The sequence below is a fragment of the Equus asinus genome, chromosome 24 (genome assembly GCF_041296235.1).
Source record: "Equus asinus isolate D_3611 breed Donkey chromosome 24, EquAss-T2T_v2, whole genome shotgun sequence".
NCBI lineage: Eukaryota > Metazoa > Chordata > Mammalia > Perissodactyla > Equidae > Equus > Equus asinus.
The window spans coordinates 37513729-37538612 of NC_091813.1; the positions used below are offsets into that span (position 1 = coordinate 37513729).

Genomic DNA, 24884 nt, shown 5'->3' on the forward strand with positions numbered 1-24884 from the left:
AGGGTTTGGCACACTATATGCCAAGTGCCTGTTTTGTAAATAAAGTTTCATCATAATACGGCCATATCCATTTGCTTACATACTGTCTATGGCTGCTTTTGAGCTACAAGAGAGTTGAGTTGTTGTGACAGACACCATATGTCCACAGGCTTAAAATATTTAGTCTTTGGCCTTTATGTAAAAGGAGATACATAGCTGGGCACAAGCACAACAGCACAAGCATAAAGATGCAAAACTAGTAATGTGGAAAAAAAAGTTCACAAATATCAAATTTAAAAGAATCAGAAAAGAGTACTTTTGTAAAACTCAATACATTCCTTTAAAAAACTGTCTGGAATGGATGATTTTCTAGGAAAATATGTTACTTACATATATCCCAAAAGTAATGGAAAACTGCAAAATAAAAACAATGGAAGAAAATGTAAAAGCTATCTAACTTTTAAAGATGAATTAGTCCTAAGGTTATTAAGAGGCCCTAGAGCACAGAAACAGAAGGAGAGCCTCAAAATTAATCTTACAGAGGGAGTGTAACAGCACTGGTACGAAAGCCTGATTAATAAGCAGAAAACAATACGATAGAGAAATCTTTCTTTAAGACTTTTTTTTTTAAGATTGGCACCTGAGCTAATATTTGTTGCCAATCTTCTTTTTCTTCCCCCTTCTTCTTCTTCTCTCCAAAGCCTCCCCAGCACAGAGTTGTATATTCTAGTTGTAGTCCTTCTGGTTGTGCCATGTGGAACACCACCTCAGCATGGCCTGACAAGCAGCGCTAGCTGCTAGCCCAGGATCTGAACTGGCGAAACCCTGGGCCACCAAAGCAGAGTGCGTGAACTTAACCACTCGGCCATGGGGCTGGCCCCTTTTTTTAAGAATATTAATCCAAATAGCAAAGAACTTTAAAAATAGAATTCATCAATGCATTAAAACAATACACCTAAGTAAGTATAACTTAACCCCAGAATTCAAGGGCATTATACTTATAAACACACATATTAACTTAATTATTAATAAGTCAAAAGAGAAAAAACATATGATCATCTCCAGGCATTCAAATCTGACAAAATGCTACATTCAATCTTGATGAGTAGAGGTGACAATATCTATCTCAAACCATATCTTAATAGTAAAACATTACAGTATATTAATCAAAATTAGGAACAAGGCAAAGTTGTTTACTATCATCAGCCTACTAATGTCCTAGAAAATGGAATTAGACATGAGAAAATAATAAACAGCATAAATACTGAAAACGTAGAGGCCAAAGTACTTATTAGTTGCTGATGAAATGAACATTTATTTAGAAAATTGAGGACTGACTAAAAACTAGTAACTAAAATAATAAAAGAATTCAGAGAGGTAGCAGTCTTGAAAATATTTTTTAAAGGTCTTTCTATACACAATAACTTGTTAGAAAACAAAAGTGAAGTATCATATTTATAACAGCCATCAAAAACAGAAAGAACAAGAAATAGGTAGCACCCACATGAAGAAAGTATTAAAATACTGCTGAAGGTCATTCAAGAAATGAAGTGACATGCTTTGCTTTTGAGATGGAAAAACTTAATTTGGTAAAAATACCAATTCTCACCAACAATCTATAAAATCAATCCATTAACTCAACTAAAAGATGAACATAATTTCTTGGAGGTGATATTAAAGTTCATCTTGAAAAATAAACCTGCATATTTATCCAGGAAAAGTTCTAAAATTGAAGAATAATCAGGATGCTTCTCCCAATCATGTATTAAAAATATTGTGAAAACAGAATAAATAAAACAGTTTGATAGTAGAGAAGAAATAGTAAGATCAATGAAACAGAAGAGAAAGTCCAAAAATTGACTCCCGCAAATATGAGAATTCTGTATGTTATTTTGAATCTTAAAATTAATAGAATAAACAGTGAATATTCAGAAAAGGATGATGGGTCCACTACTGTATGAAATAAGTTCCAGACAGATCAAAGATTTAATAATAAAAATTAAATTGAATTAAATTTAAAAAGGGCTAGAGGAAATCACAGATGAAGTAGGTGTGGCCTTTATAAGCAAGACAAAGCCCAAAGACTATAAATTGATAAAAATTTCAGCATGGTAAAAATATTCATAAACAAATCAAAGAAAGGTTAACTAGAAAAAATGTAATACATATGACAATACATGCATTTTAATACACAATGGACCAAGAATATAAAAATGCAATTTATAGAAAAAGAAATTCAAATGGCCAATATGGAAAATGCTCAGCTTCACTCATAAAGAAATGCCAGTCAAAATAATAATGAAGTACCATTTTTTGCCTATTAATCTGTCATAAACTTAAACACTGTTCAGTGTTGGCAAAGTTACATGGGAGAAAGTTACTGTTCAAGGAAGTGTAATTTGCACCAATCTCCCTAGTGGGTAGTTCAGGACCATTCCCCAAAATTTTAAATGCATGCACTGTATTGATGATAAATTCCACTGCTAGGAATTTTCCCAATGGATATTGTTGCAACTGCTAAGAGTATGAGCAAGAATGTTTACTGCAGTACTATTAACAATAAAAAATAATTGGAAACAACAAAAGTATCCATCAAGACAGGACTGGGTAAAAGATTTAAGATAATGTCCACATTGTGGCATACTGTGCAGTTGTTAAAAGAATGACTCACATCTTTCAGTGTTGATTTGGAAAGATCTCCGTGATACTGTTAAGTGAAAAAAAGCAAGAGACATAAAAGTGTGTCTAACATGATCCAATTTGTTCACATTAAAACATACACACAAATACACAATGGTAGTTGTACAAAATCTTTCCTTGAAAGAAATGTAAGGAGCTTTTTAACAGGAGTTTCATGTGGAGAAATGAATGGAGAAGAGATGGTTAAGACCATGAGTTATGGAGCTAAACTTGTTTATTACAAGATGCCTGCTACCTTCCAAAGTATCAGAACAATCACTGTTTCCACCTGGTTTCCTGGAGGGAGCTCTATCTGGAGTCCAGGCTTTGCTACCTTCTGAATAGCTATGAGATACAATTCACCTTGTTCACACTCTCTGGATAGGGCGTTGGATTCTCTAAGGAAGTCATTTGAGATCCAATACTATACTCACTGGATAAACTGTACTTGGAAATCCGGCACAAAAGAACACCAGCTGTGAAAAGGTAAAGGGAGTCAGGTGTGTAGTTTGTCTAAGAATCGTCTAAGCTTGGTTTCCTCTGACTTTGTATTTCCACTTTTCACAAGTGAATTTCCCATAGAGGGTTTTATAGTCAGTAAAATTAGAATGGAATGGACAACCACTAAGATAATCATTTAGCCCCGAGGGTACTATATTCTTTTCTCCCAGTGAAAGCAGGCAGGGCTTCCTTCCATAACTTTACATATCTTTTTCCTACCCATGAGATGTAAAATCAGTGTGAGTACTTTTAAAAATGAATGAGGTTAAAATGGAACCACTTCCCAAAGGTGACTTCCAAACTAACACAAACACATGATTAAAAAACAAGACCAGGGGGCTGGCCCACTTAGCATAGTGGCTAAGTTTGCACAATACGCTTCGGCGGCCTGGGGTTTGTGGGTTCGGGCCCCAGGCACAGACCAATGCACCACTCACGAAAGCATGCTGTGGCAGCATCCCACATACAAAACAGAGGAAGACTGCCACAGATGTTAGCCTAGCAACAATTTTCCTCAAGCAAAAAGAGGGAGAGTAGCAATGGATATTAGCTCGGGGTCCAATCTTCCGCACCAAAAAAGAAATAAAAAAAGATTTAAAAAGACTCACAGCATACAAAGATATTAAAGAAAAACAAATTTGAGTTTTTTCTCCCATAAGACCAAAAAATATACAGAAGAAACACAAGAACTTCAGCTCAGACACAAACTCTGAATGAAAGAGCATGATGAAATTGCATAAATTATTTATAGTGACATTTATAAGCCTTCTGAGGTAAGTTATCTTGATAAGGCATACTTTAATATGAATAATTCCAAATTCATTAGGAAAGAATGACTCCCATTATAAAAACTAAAATTTAACCAGGAGGAGGTAAATATTTTCTCCCAAATGATACCATTCTTTCCCACAATTATTAGTGAGTATGCTTTATCAATGTTAGAAAAAATATTAGAGAGTCCTCATCTTTGGTAAGTGCTATGTTTATTATTCAATCTTCTTTTTCTTTAAGGAAGATAAGCCCTTAGCTAACTGCTGCCAATCCTCCTCTTTTTGCTGAGGAAGACTGACCCTGAGCTCACATCCATGCCCAACTTCCTCTACTTTTTTCTTATATGTGGGATGCCTATCACAGCATGGCTTGCCAAGCGGTGCCACGTCTGCACCCGGGATCCGAACCGGCGAACCCAGGGCTGCCAAAGCAGAATATGTGAACTTAACCACTGCGCCACTGGGCCAGCCCCTATCATTCAATCTTTGTGAAGTTAATCAGCATGAGACAATGGACTTGCTTACATTGTTAGGAGCATAAACTAACACCTGGCTTCTCTTTTGACAAAGGAGTTTAGAGACCTAAGGCATATGCCTTACTTCTTCACCCCTTCTCTCTCTCTCTCTCTCTCTTTTTCTCTCGTGCTCTCTTTTGAAGCTCTTATTCTGTATCTTTTGAAGCTCTTATTCTGTAACTTGTAATAAGAGTTTACTTGTTTACTTATACTGTAAACCTTGTTCACTGAGACATCTAAAATTGGTCCTCTCGTGTCTATGCCAAGAGAACAATGCCTTGTCCTCCATGAGGCTGTCACAAGGAAATCCATCATATGTCTCATTCTTGTTCTCAGGACAAGGTCCATTAGTGATCTGCTCACTATGTAAACTAAACCTGGCTATAATCAGAATTTCTGGGGATCTTATTAAAAATTTTAGGGGCTTAGTTTCAGAGATTCTGATATCTAGCAAGCAAACAGGTAATGGGGAACCAATGATGTATTATACTATGGTCCCCATAATAATACTTGGTATTTCTTTGCTGTTTACTCAATTCCTTACCCTCTCTACTATTTCTCCATCCTAGTGTAACAAATTCTTCACCCTACTCTCTGGAACTGCCACACAGTCATCAGCAAATTTTACCAATCTCTTCTCCTATCTTGCCTAACTGAAACTTGACTCTCCTCCATGGACTCTGTTTCCTATGCATACCTCTCAAGTAATGGGAGATGATGTCTCTCTTTCCCGTCACCATTTCCAGACCAGTATGTACTCATCTTTTGTAAAAACCTCTGCTCCTTTAAGGTTCAGTCCATCTGGTTATGTCACCTGTCACCCAACCTTACCCAATGAAGACTTGATATGTATGGCTCCTAGTCTTTCTCTCCATTCCAATGCCTGTCATCATCCTAGTGATGGTATTTTCCATGTGGACATCCAAACCCCTCAGCCTTCAGTTCTTTGACACCCTCATTTCCAGTGACATCTCCTCTGTCCCACCTCAGCCATACCAATGATTATATTCTAGGCCTTATCATCAGCCCACAACTGTACTACTTCCAAAATCACTAGTACAGACATCTCATTTTCTGATCAAAGCTTCCTATATTTCAAGATTGCCTAATTAATTTTTCTAAGCCCATCCTTTATCATTAATGACACTTCCAGATCACAATTCCTCTACCCTCTTTCTATTGGGCAGCACCTCAGCCCCAGCCCTGCCCAATCCTTCTTCTTGCTCTTTCTCCAGCTTAGATAGCAGAGCCCAACATTTTAATCACACTCCTGCCAATTTCTTAAACTCATTTGCCTTTTTGTCATACCTGGCTGGAAAATGCCAACCTCAGATGACCCAAGGCAGCTAGTGATTAAGAAAAATTATAGACAAAGGCAACTTGAGACCACTGTAAATCCAGGAGCACAATCTTAACAAGTCCTTAACAGTGAACAGTAATTCTGCAACGTCTTTTTAGTCAGTTTGTTCTCATATGTCTCACTTGTCTACTTAAGACATTTTTTTATTCTCCACAAACTTCTGACTACTTTGTCTACCCATTCTCTCAGAGAATGACTTCAATACCTACTTCATAAAGAAAATACAATACATTAGAGGAAATTCCCTTATCTTCCGCCATGTACCTAAAACCTATTTGCATCAGAACCCATCTTTTTAACCTCCCCTTCTGTCATAAACAGAAGTACCCTAACTCCTATCTAAGGAACATCTCTATACCTGTTCTCTGGATCCTATGCCTCTTGCCTTCTCAGAACTCGTATTTCTTGTGGTCCCTTTTCTTTCCTTTCTGAGTAATCAATCAATTTCACTCCTTTCTCACTCTCTCTTGAATAGTTCCCACAGAATATAAGCATATCATTTCTACTTACTAAGAACGAATATATCAACCTTTCTTGTACTACTTCATATTTTCTAGATATGATCCATTTTCCTTTTGGCCATAAATTAATTTCTCAAAATTGATGTCTACACTTGAATTTTCTAATTCCACACTCATAAGCCAACTTAATCTAGTTTTTGCTCTCCACCAATTGAATGAAAAGGCTCTAAATAAGGTCACCAAAATTTTCCATGTTGCTACTAAGTACAGTGAATATTTTCCACCCTCACATTACGTGACCTCTCACAGCAGCACTCAATACAGATGATCACCTTCTTCTCTTTGAAATGCTCTTTTTCTTGCCCTCTATGACATTATACTCCCTTGGGTTTACTCCAGTGTCTTGGAGGATCTTTTATTGACTCATTCCCCTCTATCTAATCATTAAAAACTTGAACTCCTCAAGGCCTGGTCCCAGGCTCTCCTACTACTCCCATCTACTCCCATGGTTTCCACAATCTGAAACAGACTGTGCTTCTGATATCAGACTCATATATGCATCCAGATGCTTACTCTAGATCTCTAAGTATCCCAGGTATCTTAAACTCAGCACGTCCAAATGGAATTCATGATCTGCACTCTTCCCTCCAAACTCACCCTTCTCTACTAATTCTTTTTCTTCATAAATGACTCAACTAGCCACTCAATAATGCAAGCCACATATCTTTTAGAAGCCAAAAAACTTTTAGATCTCTGTTCCTCAATCCTCCACATCCCATTAACCACGAAGTACTAGCAAGTCTATTTGCCAAATATTCCCCAATGAATCCACATCTAATTGGTCTTCACATTCTCTCCTGCCCTTCCTGTGTGTATAGTTATCTTTTTTTTTAATTGAGTTATTGATAGGTTACAATCTTGTGAAATTTCAGTTGTACATTAATGTTTGTCAGTCATGTTGTAGGTGCACCACTTCACCCTTTGTGCCCACCCCCCACCCCACCTTTCCCCTGGTATCCACTAAACTGTTCTTAGTCCATAATTTTAAATTCCTCATATGAGTGGAGTCATACACAGATTATATAGCGATCTTTTTTTATAGACACAAATTTGATCATGGCACTCTCTTCCTCAAACTCCTCTAATTATAACCCATTCCTTTTAAGATAAAATATCAAATCTTCAACATGATATACCAAGCCCTCATGACCTGTTCCTTGCCTACAACATTAGACTCGTCTTATGTTACAAATCTGTCGTCTGCCACTCCCCATCATTCTCTACATTTCAGTCATTCTGACTTTTATCCACTTCCTTCAATGTGCTATTGTTTTTCTGGTATCAGAGACTTTTCCTAGAACATCCTTCTGTTGTCCTTTGCTTTGTGAACTTCTAACTTTCAAATCTCAGCTTAAATGTTACTGTGTTAGCTAAGCCTCCTCTAACACTATTAGTCTAGGTCAGATCCCCCAATTTTACTTTCTCTTAGTACTTTCTCTCTCTTTATTGTTTATTGCAAATGCAATTAAAATCAATTATTTAACTGTTGATTAATCATTCTGTTCTGCCAAAACGTAAGCTCCATACAGAAAAAGGGGCAGCTACGTTTTCTTCTAAATATATTTCCATTCCCAATTAAAGCAAAGAATATTAATCAGCACACAACTCCCATCTACCTTCTATGGGCTTCCTGTATTGCATGAGCCAAAGGTAAAACCTGTATTTCTCAGATCTCTTGTAGTCAGGGTACTGGCAAAAATCCATTCTGCTAATTAGACACACAATGGAAGTAAAGAGGAAACTAACTTCCTGCTGTCGTTGTTTGCTGGCAAGCAAGGTCTTGGAGAAATGAGGGTTGAAAGTTATAATGGGTATACCATACATTCAAAATTTGGTTTTCTAGTGTGTTCATGAATGTTGAAAGGCATCTGTAGTAGCAGTTGTAGCTTCTGCATACTGGATCACCATCATGGTGGCCGGTTCTTCAACAGTTTCACTGGTAGCCCCCTGACTTCTACTCCTCCAATCTCACCAACGTTGTAGTAAGTACCTAATGTCTTGTACAAAATCCTTTTCTATTTAGAACGTACCTAGAGTAGTTTGTTTCCTTTACTGAATATCGACTAATACAACACATGTCTCCCTCAACCCACTCTAAACAGGCTGACAGCAGAGTTTATTTATCTCGATACCTATTGATCGACCACAGTGACTGGGAGGTAGCTTATGCTCAATAAATATTCACTGAATGACCATGTCTGAAAACAGTTTGAGGCTCATGTGTATACAATCAATTCACAACGATACAGACTAGTCTAATTCCCATAACGAATTCCCATATGTCATTCTGGCTGTGCTAATTAATTATTCACTTTAACTTGGGAGAAAAGAAGTACTATGTCCTCTGTTCCATGTTATAGCCCTTGAAAGATGGTTTCGGTTACCACACAGGCTACTCTGATATTACTACAACTCAATTACATAGAAACAAGTTAGCATTCCAGAAAGCATCCTAGTTAGCAAAAGATAAATCTCACCTAAAATTGCATACTTTATATCCATTAGACCATCTTTAAATAAATGCTGAAATAAAATTTTTAAAAAATCACATTGTGAAATGTGATTTTGATCTTTAAATTTTACCAATATAAATCTCTGTATTTCTAAGGATTTATAAACTTACTTATTTAATCTATATGTCTTTAGAGTGCTTCTTCTACTAAAGTATTTTCAAATGAGAGAGCAACAATATTCCAATTAACATACTTTTCCAAAGCAGCATGGTTCCTTAACAAGATGTTTAAATTTGTTATAAGAAATCTGTTCTGTGCTTCTAAATACATCTTACAGAACAGGAACAAAAACTGCCGCAATCAAGGGGCTGGCCCCGTGGCCAAGTGGTTAAGTTTGCGCGCTCTGCTGCAGGCGGCCCAGTGTTTCATTGGTTTGAATCCTGGGCACGGACATGGCACTGCTCATCAAACCATGCTGAGGCAGCGTCCCACAGGCCATAACTAGAAGGACCCACAATGAAGAATATACAACTATGTACCGGGGAGCCTTGGGGAGAAAAAGGAAAAAAATAAAATCTTTAAAAAAAAAAAAAAAACAAAACTGCTGCAATCAAAATTTACTTAAAGGTAATAACAAAAGAAATAAGGACAAAATTCCAATGCTACTTTCTACGTCCCTTAAAAAGAGTCTCACACGTTAGGCTACCTTGAAATGAACACCTGTGCCATGGGAATTTCCCCTGCTTGAAGGAAAATGAATCCTACTTTTCGGCACTTGAATTCCATTCCTAACAATTTAGCTCTTCCACAACCTTCAATAGCTCCTCACTGCATTAAAAGGTCCATCATTTACTTATATAATTTAAGGTCCTTCACATTCTAATCAAAATCTACACGCCTTGCCCTTCATACACCTTACATTCCAGAGAAAAGAGAACACTCTCTCATTCTCTAAATATATCCAGTGGTTTGCTCTGCCCAAGTTCTCTTTCTTCCTTCCTTGGAATGTCCCTTACCCTCACTGCTGCCTCCTGAAATATTAGACCACTCGCTTGAATTAATCTACTTCTCTTCTGTGTTTCCTGTGACCTGTTCTCCTCTCAAGTCATTTACCGCGTTTTGCTTTACTTATATGTACATTTCTAAATCCTCTGTGAGACAGCCTGTGTCTTAAAGGCAGAGAGACTATCTTGTTCAGCCATTTACTGTCAGTGACACAAGACATTTAATTAATTGAATTAAAACTGACATGTTAATTTAGAATTAGATGTCTTACTATGTACTCTAATTCATTGTTCTTAACAGATAAATAATACTTAATTGAATTGCCGTCCATACTTCATTTTAAAATTCCCCTACTTGTTGGAAATTTATGCTGTTTGTATTTTTTTCATTATAAATAATGTGTTGGAACAAAACTCTCAGTGTATATTAACTTTTCCTTATAATCTTTCCTTGGAAAGATTCCAGGTTTAGGATTTTAAGGTTAGAGGCTCCCAAAAAGTTTGGTTCTTAAAACACATTACCAAAATGTTTTTAAAAAGATTTGAACTGATCATTGCCGCAGGAAACCTAGGAGCGTGCCAAATCCTCAACTTATTTTCAGAACTGGGCATTATCGTTTTCAGTTTTTGATGATGTATTGAGTTTAACAGTATATAGTCTGTTAATTTACACAATTTCATCTAATAATTTTTTTCTTCCACAGTTCCCCTATTTCCTCTTTTTGCTCATAATTACTTACTGGAAACTTCACGTTTTAGTTATTACGCTTAATAAATACACATATAAAGAGACAGATATTGGGGCTGGCCCCGTGGCCGAGTGGTTAAGTTCGCGCGCTCCGCTGCAGGCGGCCCAGTGTTTCGTTGGTTCGAATCCTGGGCGCGGACATGGCACTGCTCATCAGACCACGCTGAGGCAGCGTCCCACATGCCACAACTAAGAACCCACAACGAAGAATACACAACTATGTACCGGGGGGCTTTGGGGAGAAAAAGGAAAAAATAAAAATCTTTAAAAGAGACAGATATTAACTAGTCTGTTGTATCTGTTACTAATATTTCCCCCAACCTGTTTATTGCCTTTTACAATTCAACATATTATTTTTTGTTGACCAAAAGCTTTAAATTTAAATCTGGTCACATCTATCATTCTTTAAAGTTGTCATCTTCTTTCCTTTCAGAGCTCACATGTAGCCATTTACAAAGTGTCTACTGAGCGTCAGGCAAGATCTCTGTTACCACATTTATTACAAAAACTTTAAGCTCTAGGTATCACTGCCACTTTGCATGTGATGAAATTGTGGCTTGAGGAAGTTAAAAGGCTATGTTCAAGTGTCTGAGTCAAGATAATAGCGAGGTTTGCCTGGACCCCAAACCTTTATTCCACAAGAGGCTATTTCCCTTTGAAAACAGAAAAGCCATGCTTGCAAAAATCCAATTAAACACTCAGTTCTACCTTTTACTAATTTTCTTTGATTTTATTTTAAAAATATTAATACACTTTTGACATTCTTTCTCTGTGGTTACAATAGATTCACTACATTAACTTGCAAAAAAAAGGAAGTTGATGTGGCTGAGGAAAGAATAAACTCTAAGAAGATAATATTCTGCATATATTTAAAGTAAAAAATGAGAGAAAGGGGGCTATTAGGCACCTGCTCCTGTCTTTAGTTAACAAATATCATCAATTCCAGGAAGAGAAAATTCTACTTTTATTTGGCCATACTGACACTGTAAAGCTGCTAAAGCAGAAATAAAGAAAGCTACCAATAGTAAGCATCAGATAACTAGTATCAAAGCCAGATGCTGTTAATTTAGGCAAAGGCTAAAGCTGATCTATGAAAAGAACAAGAAGATAGATGGTAGGTCTAGATAATAATAAAAAGTTACAAAAAATGATATTTTAAGGTCCCTTGAGAGTACATATTATTATTGGATTCTTCCCAGTGTTCTGATCTGTTTAATAGATATGTATTTCCAATAATTACATTCATGAGGTTTACTGCATGATAGATCATTACCACCTAAGAGAAAAACTCAGTATTAGTAATATGTGTAAAAAATTGAACCACATCAGTGCCCATAAATCAGAGAAATACTATACAGGGGAAAGCATTTATTTGACTGAGATCTCAGATGAAACAGAATCTGAAGATTCTAATTGAAATATTCAACTTAAAATTAAAATCATAATTGAAAGAAATGGCTTAAAAAGGAAAGTATCTGCATTCCTAATGATACACTTATTTCTATAAATATAAAGTGCTACTATCCCCTGAAGTATGTTCTATTTTACAGAAAACAGTGGTTTCTTAAGAGAGCATCTTTGTTGGGGAGGGCAAAAAGTAATAACATGCAGAGGAAATTAGGGAAATTTATCCACAGTGCATTATCCTTTCATCATTTTAAAATTTAGTTATTAATATATAGCTCTAAAAGTAGATTTTTATAATATGACATGTAAAATTTTTTGTTTAGCCAGTTCACAAAATAATTGCATATATCACTCCATTTGTTTTTCAGGGTAAAATAACTAGAATAGGCGTTATTTACTCAATTATTGTTCCATCTGATAGAAGAGAAAGTAGGTTGCAGAAATGTGTAGGCATTTAGGGCCACAGGGCTTCTGGAGGCAAAGTTCCAACCAGAGCTTTTTGTCAATGTGCCCTCTTGCTTTGGACCTCCTCTGAAATTCCTGAGACTCCCTTTCGCAGGGGCAACCCCAAGCTCCATCTCTATAGCTTAAGCTACTCTTAGGGCACTTCACTTTCCCTTCACTGTTTTCTTGTTTCAGCGGACAATTTGGAAACATAGTTGGTTTTTCAGCTGGGGGTGACTTTGATATTAAAGATGAAAATGGTACGAGGAGTCCTGAAGTATAATTGTTACTTACTGGGAAGACGACTCATTTTGAGTTGTGGCTAAGGGACAGAAATGGCCTTATTACATATACACTCACATACACACACAAAGAAAAGGAGCATTTCCTTAATGGAGTTTTTACTTACTATTTATACAAATAAAGTTACAGTGTGTTGAATAAAACTGTGAAGAAATACTTTTAAAAACCATACTTGGTAAGTCAGGAATTGAGACAGTTATCTTAACATTTAAGGGGAAATTATCACTGTGTTACAGTAGGGACTTTGCTGTATATCCATTGACAGGGGTCATGAGGCTAAATTTCTATGTATTACCAAAGCAAATTTACCTTCTAAATTTATTTTAATGTTTTGAATACTTAATTTTCCAATTTTCAAAAATTTAGGAAGAAATATCTGCTACCATCATAGTAATAGCTTCCTTAGAATTGCTAGAATGTTAATATCATTCAAGTTCAGAAGGCACTTCAAGAAACAAGAAGAGGGGCCGGCCCCATGGCTGAGTGGTTAAGTTCGAGCCCTCCGCTTCGGTGGCCCAGGATTTCACCGGTTCAGATCCTGGGCATGGACACGGCACCGCTCATCAGGCCATGTTGAGGCAGCATCCCACATGCCACAACTGGAAGGACCCACAACTAAAATATACAGCTATGTACTGGGGGGATTTGGGGAGGAGAGACAGCAGGAAAAAAAAACAAAACAGGATTGGCAACAGTTGAAAAAAAGAAAAAAAAAAAAGAAAGAAGAAACATACAATTAGCACTAGAAAAATAATCTAAAATTCTGGAGCTTTGAGAAAACATTCAGAAAGATAACCTTATCTGTTGTTATAAAATAATATCCACTGTGGAGGAGCCAACTTTTCTGAATCTCTTGTTAGGAGAAATGAGGGATATGGTTGGGTTCTTCCATTTTATTAAAAAAAAAAATGACTCAAGCTGTAAAGTCTTTAGAAAGTCCTAGACTAGATTTGATCTGTTTGCTCTTGAACAAATAGGATGCAGTGAAGTGAAAATGGTAGACGTTGGAGTCAGACTGGTTCAAATCATGGCTCTACTACTTATTACATGGGAAAATTACTCTCTCTCTCAGTTTCAGTTTCCTTATCTGTAAAATGGAGATAAGAATCTCTAAAGGACAGAATAGTGGTACAGATCAAATGAGAAAATTAAAGTGAGAACATTTCTTATAATGTTTGTCTCAGAGGAACAAGGGCAAAAAAAAAAAAGTAATTTTGAGGTATCTATTATCAGTCAAATACCATACGAAAGGTTGGGCATATAATGGTGAACAGAACAATGTTCCTTGAAAACATGTACGTATTAATAAATGTTTGTGGAATTCATTTTTATTTTAAAAAACCCCAGTAATAACAGTTGGATTAGGATAAAAATCAAGTATAATAAAAATACCAAAGAAAGTATAATAAAAATGCCTAGGGATTTTCAAGTCTGCTTGACTGCATTAAAACTTTCCATTTTTCCATGTTTTTCAGCATAATGATCTGTGAATCTGTGTTTGATGATGTTGCCTTAAATAAATATTATTTGAAATTTATTTCTATACACTTTAGAATATTCCACGCTATATTTGCATTACTTGCACATACGCTATATCAAGGGATAATAATACTACAAATCCACATCACAGGCTGTTCTAAGGATTGAATGAGTTATATAAAGCAATGAACACAAGCCTGGTCCTGGTAAATACTTGACAAACACTAAACATTATTATTATTATAAAAATTAAATAATAAACCTGCATTAATTAGAATAGCAATAGCACCCAGAATTGAGAGGTATGAAGTAACCAGAAATCCACAAGGTGGCTCTCAAGGCTTGGCTTTTAAACACAATAGATTTGCTTTGTATTTCCAAAGAAATAAAACAAGACTTATGAATGCCAACTTGACTTTTCAAAAACTCTCATAAATTCATAATTAATAAATAACTGGAAGAATACAAAGCTGGATAATATGTTATGTAATAGAAAATTTTATAAGGTGAAAAGAATGAAGAAAACAAATTTTGTAGTTCTAAATTGAAAGAGAATCTGATATTCAAAGCAACTTAGCATAGACCATCATATTCAGAATTTAAAATATCAATATAAAATGGTGAAATTTACAGTGCAGTCATAAAAATTAAACACATTTTACTAAAATGCTAAATGTGAAGGGGCACAGCACAATGCCTGACAGCTGGCGGCTGTCGGGTAAACATCAGTTAAATCGTATACTATGCATACAAAATATTTTGAAGTTACTATCATTTTATTCCCATAGACTTTTTATTTGAAATTTTATTTTCATAGCTTTAAATAAGGGTAAATTTTTTCCACAACCAGAAGTATTTTGGGCTTTGTGGGCCATAGAGTCCTTGTGGCAAGTACGCAACTGTTCCCTTGCACGGCAAGAAGGCAGCCGCAGACAATAAAAGAAGGGGGCTGGCTGTTTTCTAATAAAACTTTAATTACGAAAGCAAGTGGCTGTCTTTGGCCCTCAGGCTGTAGTTCGCCCACTCCTGATCTAAATCATTATTTGATATAATTAAACAAAACCACCTGTAAATCCTGAAATAGTATCAATACCCAAATTACCTAGAGAAGTGCTTCGCAAACTGTAATGTGCATAAAACCGCCTGGGGATCAGACTATGACTCGGGAGGGGGGCCTGTGGTTCTGCATTTCAAATGAACACCCAGGCTTTCGGGGTCCTTTGAGTATACACTGAGTAGTAAGGCAGCTGTTCTCAAGCTGTTTGGTCTCAAAGTTTTACATTCTTAAAAAAAGCTTTTGTTTATGTAGGCTATATCTGTCCATATCAACCTCAGAAATTAAAACTGAGAAATTAAAAAAATATCTACTGGATCTTTAAAAAAACAATAATAAACCCATAGATGTTAACATGGTTTATGAAATTTAACTGTACTTTATGTTTTCACTACATTTTAAAGAGCAGGGCTACCCACCACAATTACAACCACATAGGAAGAACTGATAAGTGAACACATCATGCACCGGGATCCTCGGAAAGAGCATTAAGTCAAGAAAAAAGTCAAGATTATAACACGATAAATCTGTAAAATTAACTTATTGCAATTGGAGACTATGGATCTTTCGTATATAAAATATCTGCTACATCTGGTATTTTATGTGCTTTAGTCCTTGTATCTTGCTGTTATTTGTTCCCTACCTGTTTTTCTGCATGTCCGTATTCAGGTCCTTGTGAAGGTAAAAAGCAGGAAATCTGGCCATTATTTTTCGCTCTTTCTATCAGAGACATAGCTGTTCTTACAGTGGCATTTCGAGCATGTACAAACACCATCACCTAAAATAAAATAAAGCAGTTTATTTTAATATTCAAATTCACTAAAAGATGGCTTAATACCAGTCTGGAAGTCACCCTACATGAACAAACATTAATTTTTCAAAATAAAATCCCCAGTTTATAAATTCTCTAACATTTCCTTATTTTAGAACAAAGTGTGCATAAGATAAAGGCAAGTTAAATAAAATTCAGTAACATGGCTTTATTTATTATTAGCCGATAAACTGGAGAAGTTAGAACTGAAATTAATGGATTATATAAAATGTGGAGTTTAACTTGTGCATTTCTCTTTTGAAGACATGATTCATTAGCATAATTGTATATTATAGGGACAGAGTATAAAAATATACAAGAGCCTATTTCTCCACAGTCAATGAAATTTCCAGTTTCATAAAGATGCTTAAAGAAATTGAAAACAATAAAGAACACTCTCCTTGGTCAAAATCATGGCTAAGAACAACTATTTAAAATGGAGTTTAGGTGATGCTCGTGTCTCTGAGCCATCCAGTTCCATCCTTGTCGCTGCAGCGACATGTGCACCCACTGCTGCCATAACTGAACAGACAACCCTTCATGGCACCCTCAAGGGCCACAATGGCTGAGTAACCCAGAGATGGCTACCACTCTCCAGTTCCCAGACATGATACTGTCGGCCTTGCGAGACAAGACCATCATCATGTGGAAGCTAACCAGGGATGAGACCAACTACATCATTCCACAGAGTGCTCTTCAAGGTCACTCCCACTTTGTTAGTGACGTGGTCATCTCTTCAGATGGCCAGTTTGCCTTCTCAGGCTCCTGGAATGGAACCCTTCACCTCTGGAACCTCACGAAGGGCATCACCACATGTCGATTTGTGGGCCAGACCAACGATGTGCTGAGTGTGACCTCCTCTCACAACCAGCAGATTGTCTCTGTCTCCCAAGATAAGACATCAAGCTATGGAATACTCTGGGTGTATACAAATATACCGTCCAGGATGAGAGCTACTCAAAGCGGGTGTCTTGCGTCTGCTTCTCACCAAACAGCAGCAATCCCACCATTGTCTCCTGTGGCTGGGACAAGCTGGTCAAGGTGTGGAATTTGGCAAACTGCAAGCTGAAGACCAATCACATTGGCCACAGGGGCTACCTGAACACTGTCACTGTCTCTCCAGATGGATCTCTCTGTGCTTCTGGAGGCAAGGATGGCCAGGCCATGCTTTGAGATTTAAATGAAGAAAAGCACCTTTATACGCTAGACGGTAGGGACATCATCAACGCCTTGTGCTTCAGTCCCAATCGCTACTGGCTCTGTGCTGTCACAGGCCCCAGCATCAAGATCTGGGACTTGAAGGGCAAGATCATTGTAATGAACTGAAGCAAGAAGTTATCAGTACCAGCAGCAAGGCAGAGCCACCCCAGTGCACCTCTCTGGCCTGGTCTGCTGATGGCCAGACTCTGTTTGCTGGCTACACGGACAACCTGGTGCAAGTGTGGCAGGTGACCATTGGCACCCACTAGAAATACATGGCAGAGCTTTAGAAATAAAAAACTGGTTTTTGACTTAAAAAAAATAAATAAGTAAAAATAAAAGAGAGTTTAGAGGCCTGCTGGAGATGAAAATGCTTCTAGAGAAGTATTTGGAAGTTTTTGTTGTGGTAGACCTCCCTGTGAAATTATTCACAAAGTGATTTTGGAAATCTGAATTAGGCCAAAGTCGCATGTGTAGACACTTTGTCAAGAAGGGGAAAAAAGTATCTTCAGGGATAGCCACCAGGCAGAATGTGAATACAATTCAAGAGAATCAAATAAGAGAAGGATTAGCAGGCTGCATTTGCTGCCTGTCAGCGCCTGCATTCTCTCCTCTGTGATGTTTCTTCTTTGGCCTCCACCTCGCCCCACATTTAGCCCAACCCCACGCCTTCCCAAACAGCCATCACTACGACAAAAATAATTTTATTTCTTCACTTGAACAACTTTTTTCCATTTATATGGTGTGAATAAAAGCATCTTTAGATATGTTTGAGATTTGACAAGTTCTAGCCCCAGCTTGCAAACAAACTGACACTTCTAAATCTCTCTGGAGTCACAGCGGTATTTCCCGTAAGCCTCAGCAACATGAAGGTCCTAATTATTGCCTCTCTTCCCAATATCTTCCCATATTCTATTAATTATGTTTTCCTGGAAGCCAGAACTTTGATGTTATTTGCAGGTTTAGGAGGATATGCAATCAGCTGTTTTTAGTCAGGGAATTAATAGGCTCATGTGAGCTGATCTAACTAAAAGAGAAGATCATTTTGATGAATAACACAAAAGTGAACAGGAGAAGGAGGCCTGGGATTTGCCCAGAAAGGAGACAGAGTGACACAGATCTAGAGCACACGTTGTGTCACGAACCCATACTAATCTTATGCCTATAAACTTGTCAACAAAACTGTTCTACACACAGGATGCTGATTAGAATCACAGTAGAGTAAAATCTCAGATAACAATCATTCAAGAAACACACTAATATTCCTTCAGGGTGTATTCAAAGTAAAGGAGAGCAGATAATCTGGAGAAGATCAGAAGTTCCTCAGTGAAAAACTCCCAAAGTGTTTAGAGAACATAGAAAAAGCGTTCAAGTCATCTGGAGAAATTTAACATAAGCTAATCACAGCCTTCAAGGATATAAAGCTTGAGACTTCACACGTCAGAGCTCTAAGTTATTTGCTGATAGTAATGTGTTTTGAAAATAAATGTGATCATAAGAATATTTCTAAAGAGTACACTAATAAAATTTATTCCAGAAAGTTTCACGGATACTTGGAAAATTCTTTTGTTTTCCTTATTTTCAACTAAAAAAACCAAATCTGATTTTGATAGGCTCTCCAGCTTTCTGGAGCTTACCTCATAGGATGTCATGAGACTGCTATTTAAGTTCACTGTATATTTTCAAGGCTACTAACATAAGCTGTTTAACACTAAATTAGACAGAAAATTCTGTTAAGCCTAATGCTCCGCTAAAGCTTTACTAGTTCAGAATCTGTCCGTTCCTACCATCCTGTCTCTTGCAAAAGGAAGGGATATTTCAACTGTAAGTTTCTTTTTAAAGGGTAAGGCAGAATTTTTTCTCTTAAATAAAAATAAATTTTATCGCACACAAAGCCTCATACATTAAATATTAAGAAAATCTCAATTAAAATGAAGTTCCTTATTATTTTATTAATTATTCATTTGTTCAAATGTTTCTGAGCATGTAGTCACTACCAAGCCCTGAGAATACAGCTGTGAGAAATTAGTTGATTATTAGTTAATAATTACCACCGACTTAATTTTATTCTCTTAAGTGAAAAGAAGTTTAAAAGAAAACATAAAATAAAACCACCACTACAAAGATGATTTTAAAAATTCCCTAATGGCCCGTCTTTATTTACCAATACATATGAAATATCGGGGAATATGAAAGTATTTTATATAACCACTGTAGCCCCAAGATCATTTCCCAGATGGGCTAGGGTTTTATGATGCAACCAGATTTCTATTCTCCATAATTCACATGCCACATTATGTAAATCTTGTTGAAATAACAGATACAGAAAACATAAGGGAAAATAAAATATGACCCCAAATCTTCATTACTTATTTCAGTCTGACTTGTCAACTTATCATTTTGCAAATTATTTTCTACTGCAGCCAAGAGAAATATTAGTTACAACTTAAAGTGGCAATTTCTTTTTATTAAAGGATCCATCATGTCTTGTTCAGTAAAATAAACTTTTTTTTATTAAAAATTTTCCGTCTAGAGACTCCAACAGAAGCCATTACAAAGTTTTTGGTTGTCTATAAACATACTTGATTTTATGGTTTGTTAATTTGGTTAATTAATTTAAACAGACTCATATGAAAATTATAACTAACAGAGAGGACAGAACTGTTTCATTTGGCAGAAATAGCTCCAAATTAATCTTAGAAACACTGTTGGTAACCAAACAGCAGTTAAATAGGCATACGTGTCATTAAAATAAGATTAGAACAGTAGATTCACATCAATAATGTTGCTAAATTTTGTTTTATAAAACTGTTTATATTTTTACTTGAAGTCTGTTCAGTCAATGAATTTTAAAATATTTTATATACTTATTTTTAGCTTAAAAAGCCATTTCGTTTAAAAATATACAATAGAAGCAGTCATGGACTAGGAAAGAAAGAATGTGAATTTGATTTCTGGTCCTGTTATTTGACTTGCCAAAGAAAGTGTTCTTTGCATGAGATGCTGATTAAAATTAATGAAACAGTGAAAGTTCAGATTATAATCATTCAAAAAACTAGAATGCTTAAGTAATTGATATTGTTTCCGTGCATTCAAGGGAAAGGAGGACATATTATTTGAAAAAGACCAAAAATTCTACTCTGAAATATTATTAAATAGTAGTGTGATTTAAAACAAATTATTTAATCTCTTTGATTCTTATTTCCCCTGCTCCACAGATAGTTACTAGTGTCACAGAATTACTGTAAGAATTGAAGGATATAATGTAAGTGGAAACACTGCATTTAGTAAAGCAATAGCTCCCAAACTTTAAAATGCTTCAAAGTCCTGGCAGCCTTTTTAAAAACACAAATTGCTGCTCCTTCCCTCCATCCCCCTTTCTGATAAAGTAGGTCCGAGACAAGCCAATAATCTGCATTTCTAACAAGTTCCAAGGTGATGCTGATACTCAATACATGATCTTTGAGAACCTTTATCAGAGCTGGTATTAGCACCATTATAAGGGTAATAAACATTAATAAAATGAATTTGGCCTAAAAGACTAAATGGTTAGATCAGTAAATGACTGTTATAAATTGACAAGTGTATAAGTATTTATTCCTCATTTATGCATGGTGTGTGTGTATCTAACACCACACAAAACAACTTAAAAGAACACTTATCCTTTGACAAGCTTTGTCAGGGTGTTGTGCAAGATGAACTAGGAATCAAAGATTAATAGGAATATTTAAGCCTGAGATTATTCGAAAACAGGGGGAGGCCAAAGAGTAAATGTGAAATCTTGGATTAAAGCCTCTTTCCTGGAAATTTCTGCTAAGAAGGAAGACTAAGAATCGAAATATCTGAAAAAGATACAACACAGCAAATCACTGTCCCATAGAAAAATGTGGCTGAGGAGTGATGTCCCATAATACATGGTATTGACTCCTTGCAAGGGTTCAAGAATGAGGCGCGACAGCGAGGAGGTTTACGTCCTGGTGGTTTCTGTTTTCACTCTAACCAACATAGCCTTTTATTTGCCTTGCTCTCGGTTCTTCCCAACTTTCTTAACCCAGGTTCCTCAAGAGAATTAAGCCCTAGTGATCTAAACAAATAGTGATTCTAAAAGTGTGTGGTCTCCAAACCAGCAGCAGCAGCAGCAGCATCCCCTGGGAACTTGTGAGAACTACAAATTAACAGCCCCATCACAGATCTGAGGGGAAACTCTGATGCTGGGGCCCAGCAATCTGGCTTAATAAACAAACCCTCCAGGTGATTCTGATTCATTTTAAAACTTGAGAGCCCAGCATGAAGGCATCCATTCTAAGTAAAAAAAGAAAAAAGAAAGAAAGAAAACCTAGCTTCTCTTCTGTGCATTTAGAATGGTTCTGGTAAGTACTATCTTTGCAAGAACTGAGAAAATGATTTGACTATTTTCTGTGTTCTATAGTTTACGCGAGGAGTGCCATTACAGATGTATTTCAGATATTGTTATATACCATGAGAGCATGTAGGCACAAAATAGTTTTTATTGCTGTGGTCATATTATCACATCTGCGTTATCAGGTAAATGTAATTTTAAAAGGCTTCAGCCTGCATGCTGTGCATCCAGGAGTCATCTGTGGTGGGTGCAACAACTTAGTACAGAGTCATCATTTTAGGCCTGCTGGTGCTGACTAGCTGAAGACACTGAGGTCATCAGATCTTTCACATCAGTACACAGTTTCCTCATTTATGTTTTATATTTGCATAGTATTCCATTACTTATAAATACCATCATTTATTTAGTCCTTGTTTGAAGGACATTTACGTTGTTTCTAATCTTCTCCTATTTAAAGCAATGCCATAATAATCCTGTACATGTCACCTGACATGTTTGTGAATATATTTGTTAAATAATTTCAAAGAAGTGGAATTGTTGGGTCCAAGTATGTAGCTATTCACTGAACTATGTCCCTATTCTGAATATTTTCTGCTTTATTATTGGGTATTGTTTTCTTATCAATTTGTGGGTACTATTTGTATATGAAAGATAGTATGCTGTGTCTTTTTCTGTATTGCAAATATTTTGTTCTAGTCTATACTTTATCTTTTGACTTTATTTATGGTATCTTATTCAGTACAGAAACAGTTAATTTTTCTTTAAATCTGTCAGCATTTTTCACTATGACTTCTGGGAAATTCATGGACAAGGACGTGAAAATAGTAATAAACATATTAAAAGGTGCTGAACTTCATTACGACTGTGTGGCTTTGGAAATCCAATGGTAGGCACAAACAAAGTTGGATTTTGCTCTCACACATACACACAGATCTGAAAAGATATTCATAACATGGTGCTAAGTGAAAAAATACCCAGTTGAAAAACAATTCCATTTGAGTGTATGTGTAAAGGGTGTGTATCTGTGTGTCTGTGTGTTTAAAAATAAAAACACGGATGGATATGCACTAAATTAGTTACCTTACAAAATGATAACAGGGGCCTGGCCCCATGGCCTAGTGGTTAAGTTTGCATGCTCCACTTCGGAGCCCAGGGTTTTGCCAGATCGAATCCTGGGGGTGGACATGGCACTGCTCATCAAGCCATGCTGAGGCGGCATCTCACACGCCACAACTAGAAGGACCCACAACTAAAAATACACAACTATGTACCAGGGGGCCTTGGGGAGAAAAAAGAAAAATGAAAAAAAATTTTTTTTTTTTGAGGAAGATTAGCCCTGAGCTAACATCTGCTGCCAATGCTCCTCTTTTCACTGAGGAAGACTGGCCCTGAGCTAACATCCATGCCCATCTTCCTCTACTTTACATGTGGGACGCCTACCACAGCATGGCGTGCCAAGCGTGCCACCTCCCCACCTGGGATCCGGACTGGCGAACCCCGGCCGCTGAAGCGGAATGTGCACACTTAACTGCTGTGCCACCAGGCCAGCACCGAAAAACAAAATCTTAAAAAAAAAAAAAATGAAAACGGCATGAAGGGTGGGATAAAAAGATAACATTTCCTTTGTATAACCTTGTATTGTTTGTCTTAACAATTGAGACAAGCCTTATAATTAAATAAAGTATACTGAACAGGAGAACTGATCAATGATAACAACAATCATTAAACAATCACAAAGTATTATGGTATACTTATAGTATTATAATAGTATATTTGATAAGATTATTTTATTGGTAAGGGATTTATGATGTCAAGGTGAAAAAAGCTTAAAGAACACATTTAACAATGCACTTAAAAGGTTGATGGTGGTACTTCTGGTCGAGGTGACAAATTTCTCTTGTTTTAGTTTACCTGGAAATGCTTTAAAAGGAAAAGACAGACATGGTCTAGCAGAAGAAAATAAACACCATTTCAAAGGAAAGAACACAGAGGTTCAAAGGTACAGAGAAGAGAACAAACCCTTACAGTGGTGAATACAGCCTTTTGGTAGAAATGGACATGTGGACAGAAGAGGAGTAGTATCTGGAAAGGCAAAACACAACCTCATTGTAAAATACATACTGAAACAAAGAATAAAGTTCATTCAAGACGCAGAAAAAATGATACTACTAAAAGCAATACTGCAAAAATTATTTTTATGTTAGAGAAAGATTTTAAAGTGAACAGAGAGAAGGCCATCGCCATGAAAAAAATAGGGATTTTTGAAGAGAAATATATATTACATGATGATAAAGAAAATATGACTTGAGGAAATGTAAAAGAAAAGGTGGATAAAACATAAGAAAACCCTAAAGGTGATCTTGGAATTGTAAACTGATAGGACAATGGCCGGACAATTTAAAAAGGGTGGGGTTACTAAAAGGAACAAAGAGGGCTCTGTTCTTTTATGAAGAGTGAAGATGAGGAAGAAAATACTCACAGAGGTATCCCTGAGAAAGACTAAGTATGACTTTTTGAGACAGATCTTATAAAAGAAACCATGATTTAAACATTTCAAAATATAGGTTTGTAGCCACTGAACTACCTGAAAAGATGATACAAGTTCATAAAACTTCATTAAAAAAAGAAAAGAAACCCTCATACCTACATAGGGGAGATGGATCCTACTATTATGAATAAATTAAAATAATAAAAATTTCCCTGATGCTTCCAGATACAAGTGATACTTGATTCTTTTGAGCATCCAAAGAATTCCTATGCCCCTCTCTTAAGCATTTATCACTGGTTACCTTTTATTTTTAGCTATTCTTGTGCTTGATTTAGTTCTTCTGTGAGTCTGCGATCACCCAACAACTCCATGACAGGCACTGGGGACCTAACGGGCACAAAGCCCAGCCCTGGTCCTGTGCTTTTGGAGCTTCTATGTAGTTACTACAGCGCAGGACTGGAGTCTGGGAAGATGGTGAACACAGACGGGGCCATTCATTACATGAACAACCATAAGAAGACACAACGAAAAAAAAAGAAAAAAAGAAAAAAGCATAATTTAGAAACTAACTGGGGTCCTTTCTCAAAGTTAGCAAATTACTTGATTTAAAGTTTCTTCATTATCTGCCTTAGGGTGTCAACTCTCTGAGTCCTTCTTCCTGTTGTTCAAAACTTCCATGTTTTACTTTACTTACTTCTGCCAACTTCATCTGTGCAAATTCTACAAACCTTTAAGACCCACTTCTAAGCGTTCTTCTCCAGTCTCTCCAGGGAAAATTAATCACTCCCACAGCACTCTGTTCATATTT

General features: G+C 36.5%; 1 protein-coding gene and 1 pseudogene across 1 annotated transcript in view; one reads left to right on the forward strand and one right to left on the reverse strand.

Moving 5' to 3' along the window:
- The window catches only part of ASCC3 (activating signal cointegrator 1 complex subunit 3), a 322615-nt gene that overhangs the window by 134084 nt on the left and 163647 nt on the right, over window positions 1-24884 (reverse strand). Inside the window, exon 14 of the mRNA XM_014841095.3 lies at window positions 15861-15995. Within this exon, the coding sequence (XP_014696581.3) occupies window positions 15861-15995 (135 nt within the window). The remainder of the gene's footprint in view (window positions 1-15860; window positions 15996-24884) is intronic.
- On the forward strand, window positions 16106-17569 carry LOC106831089 (small ribosomal subunit protein RACK1-like; annotated as a pseudogene).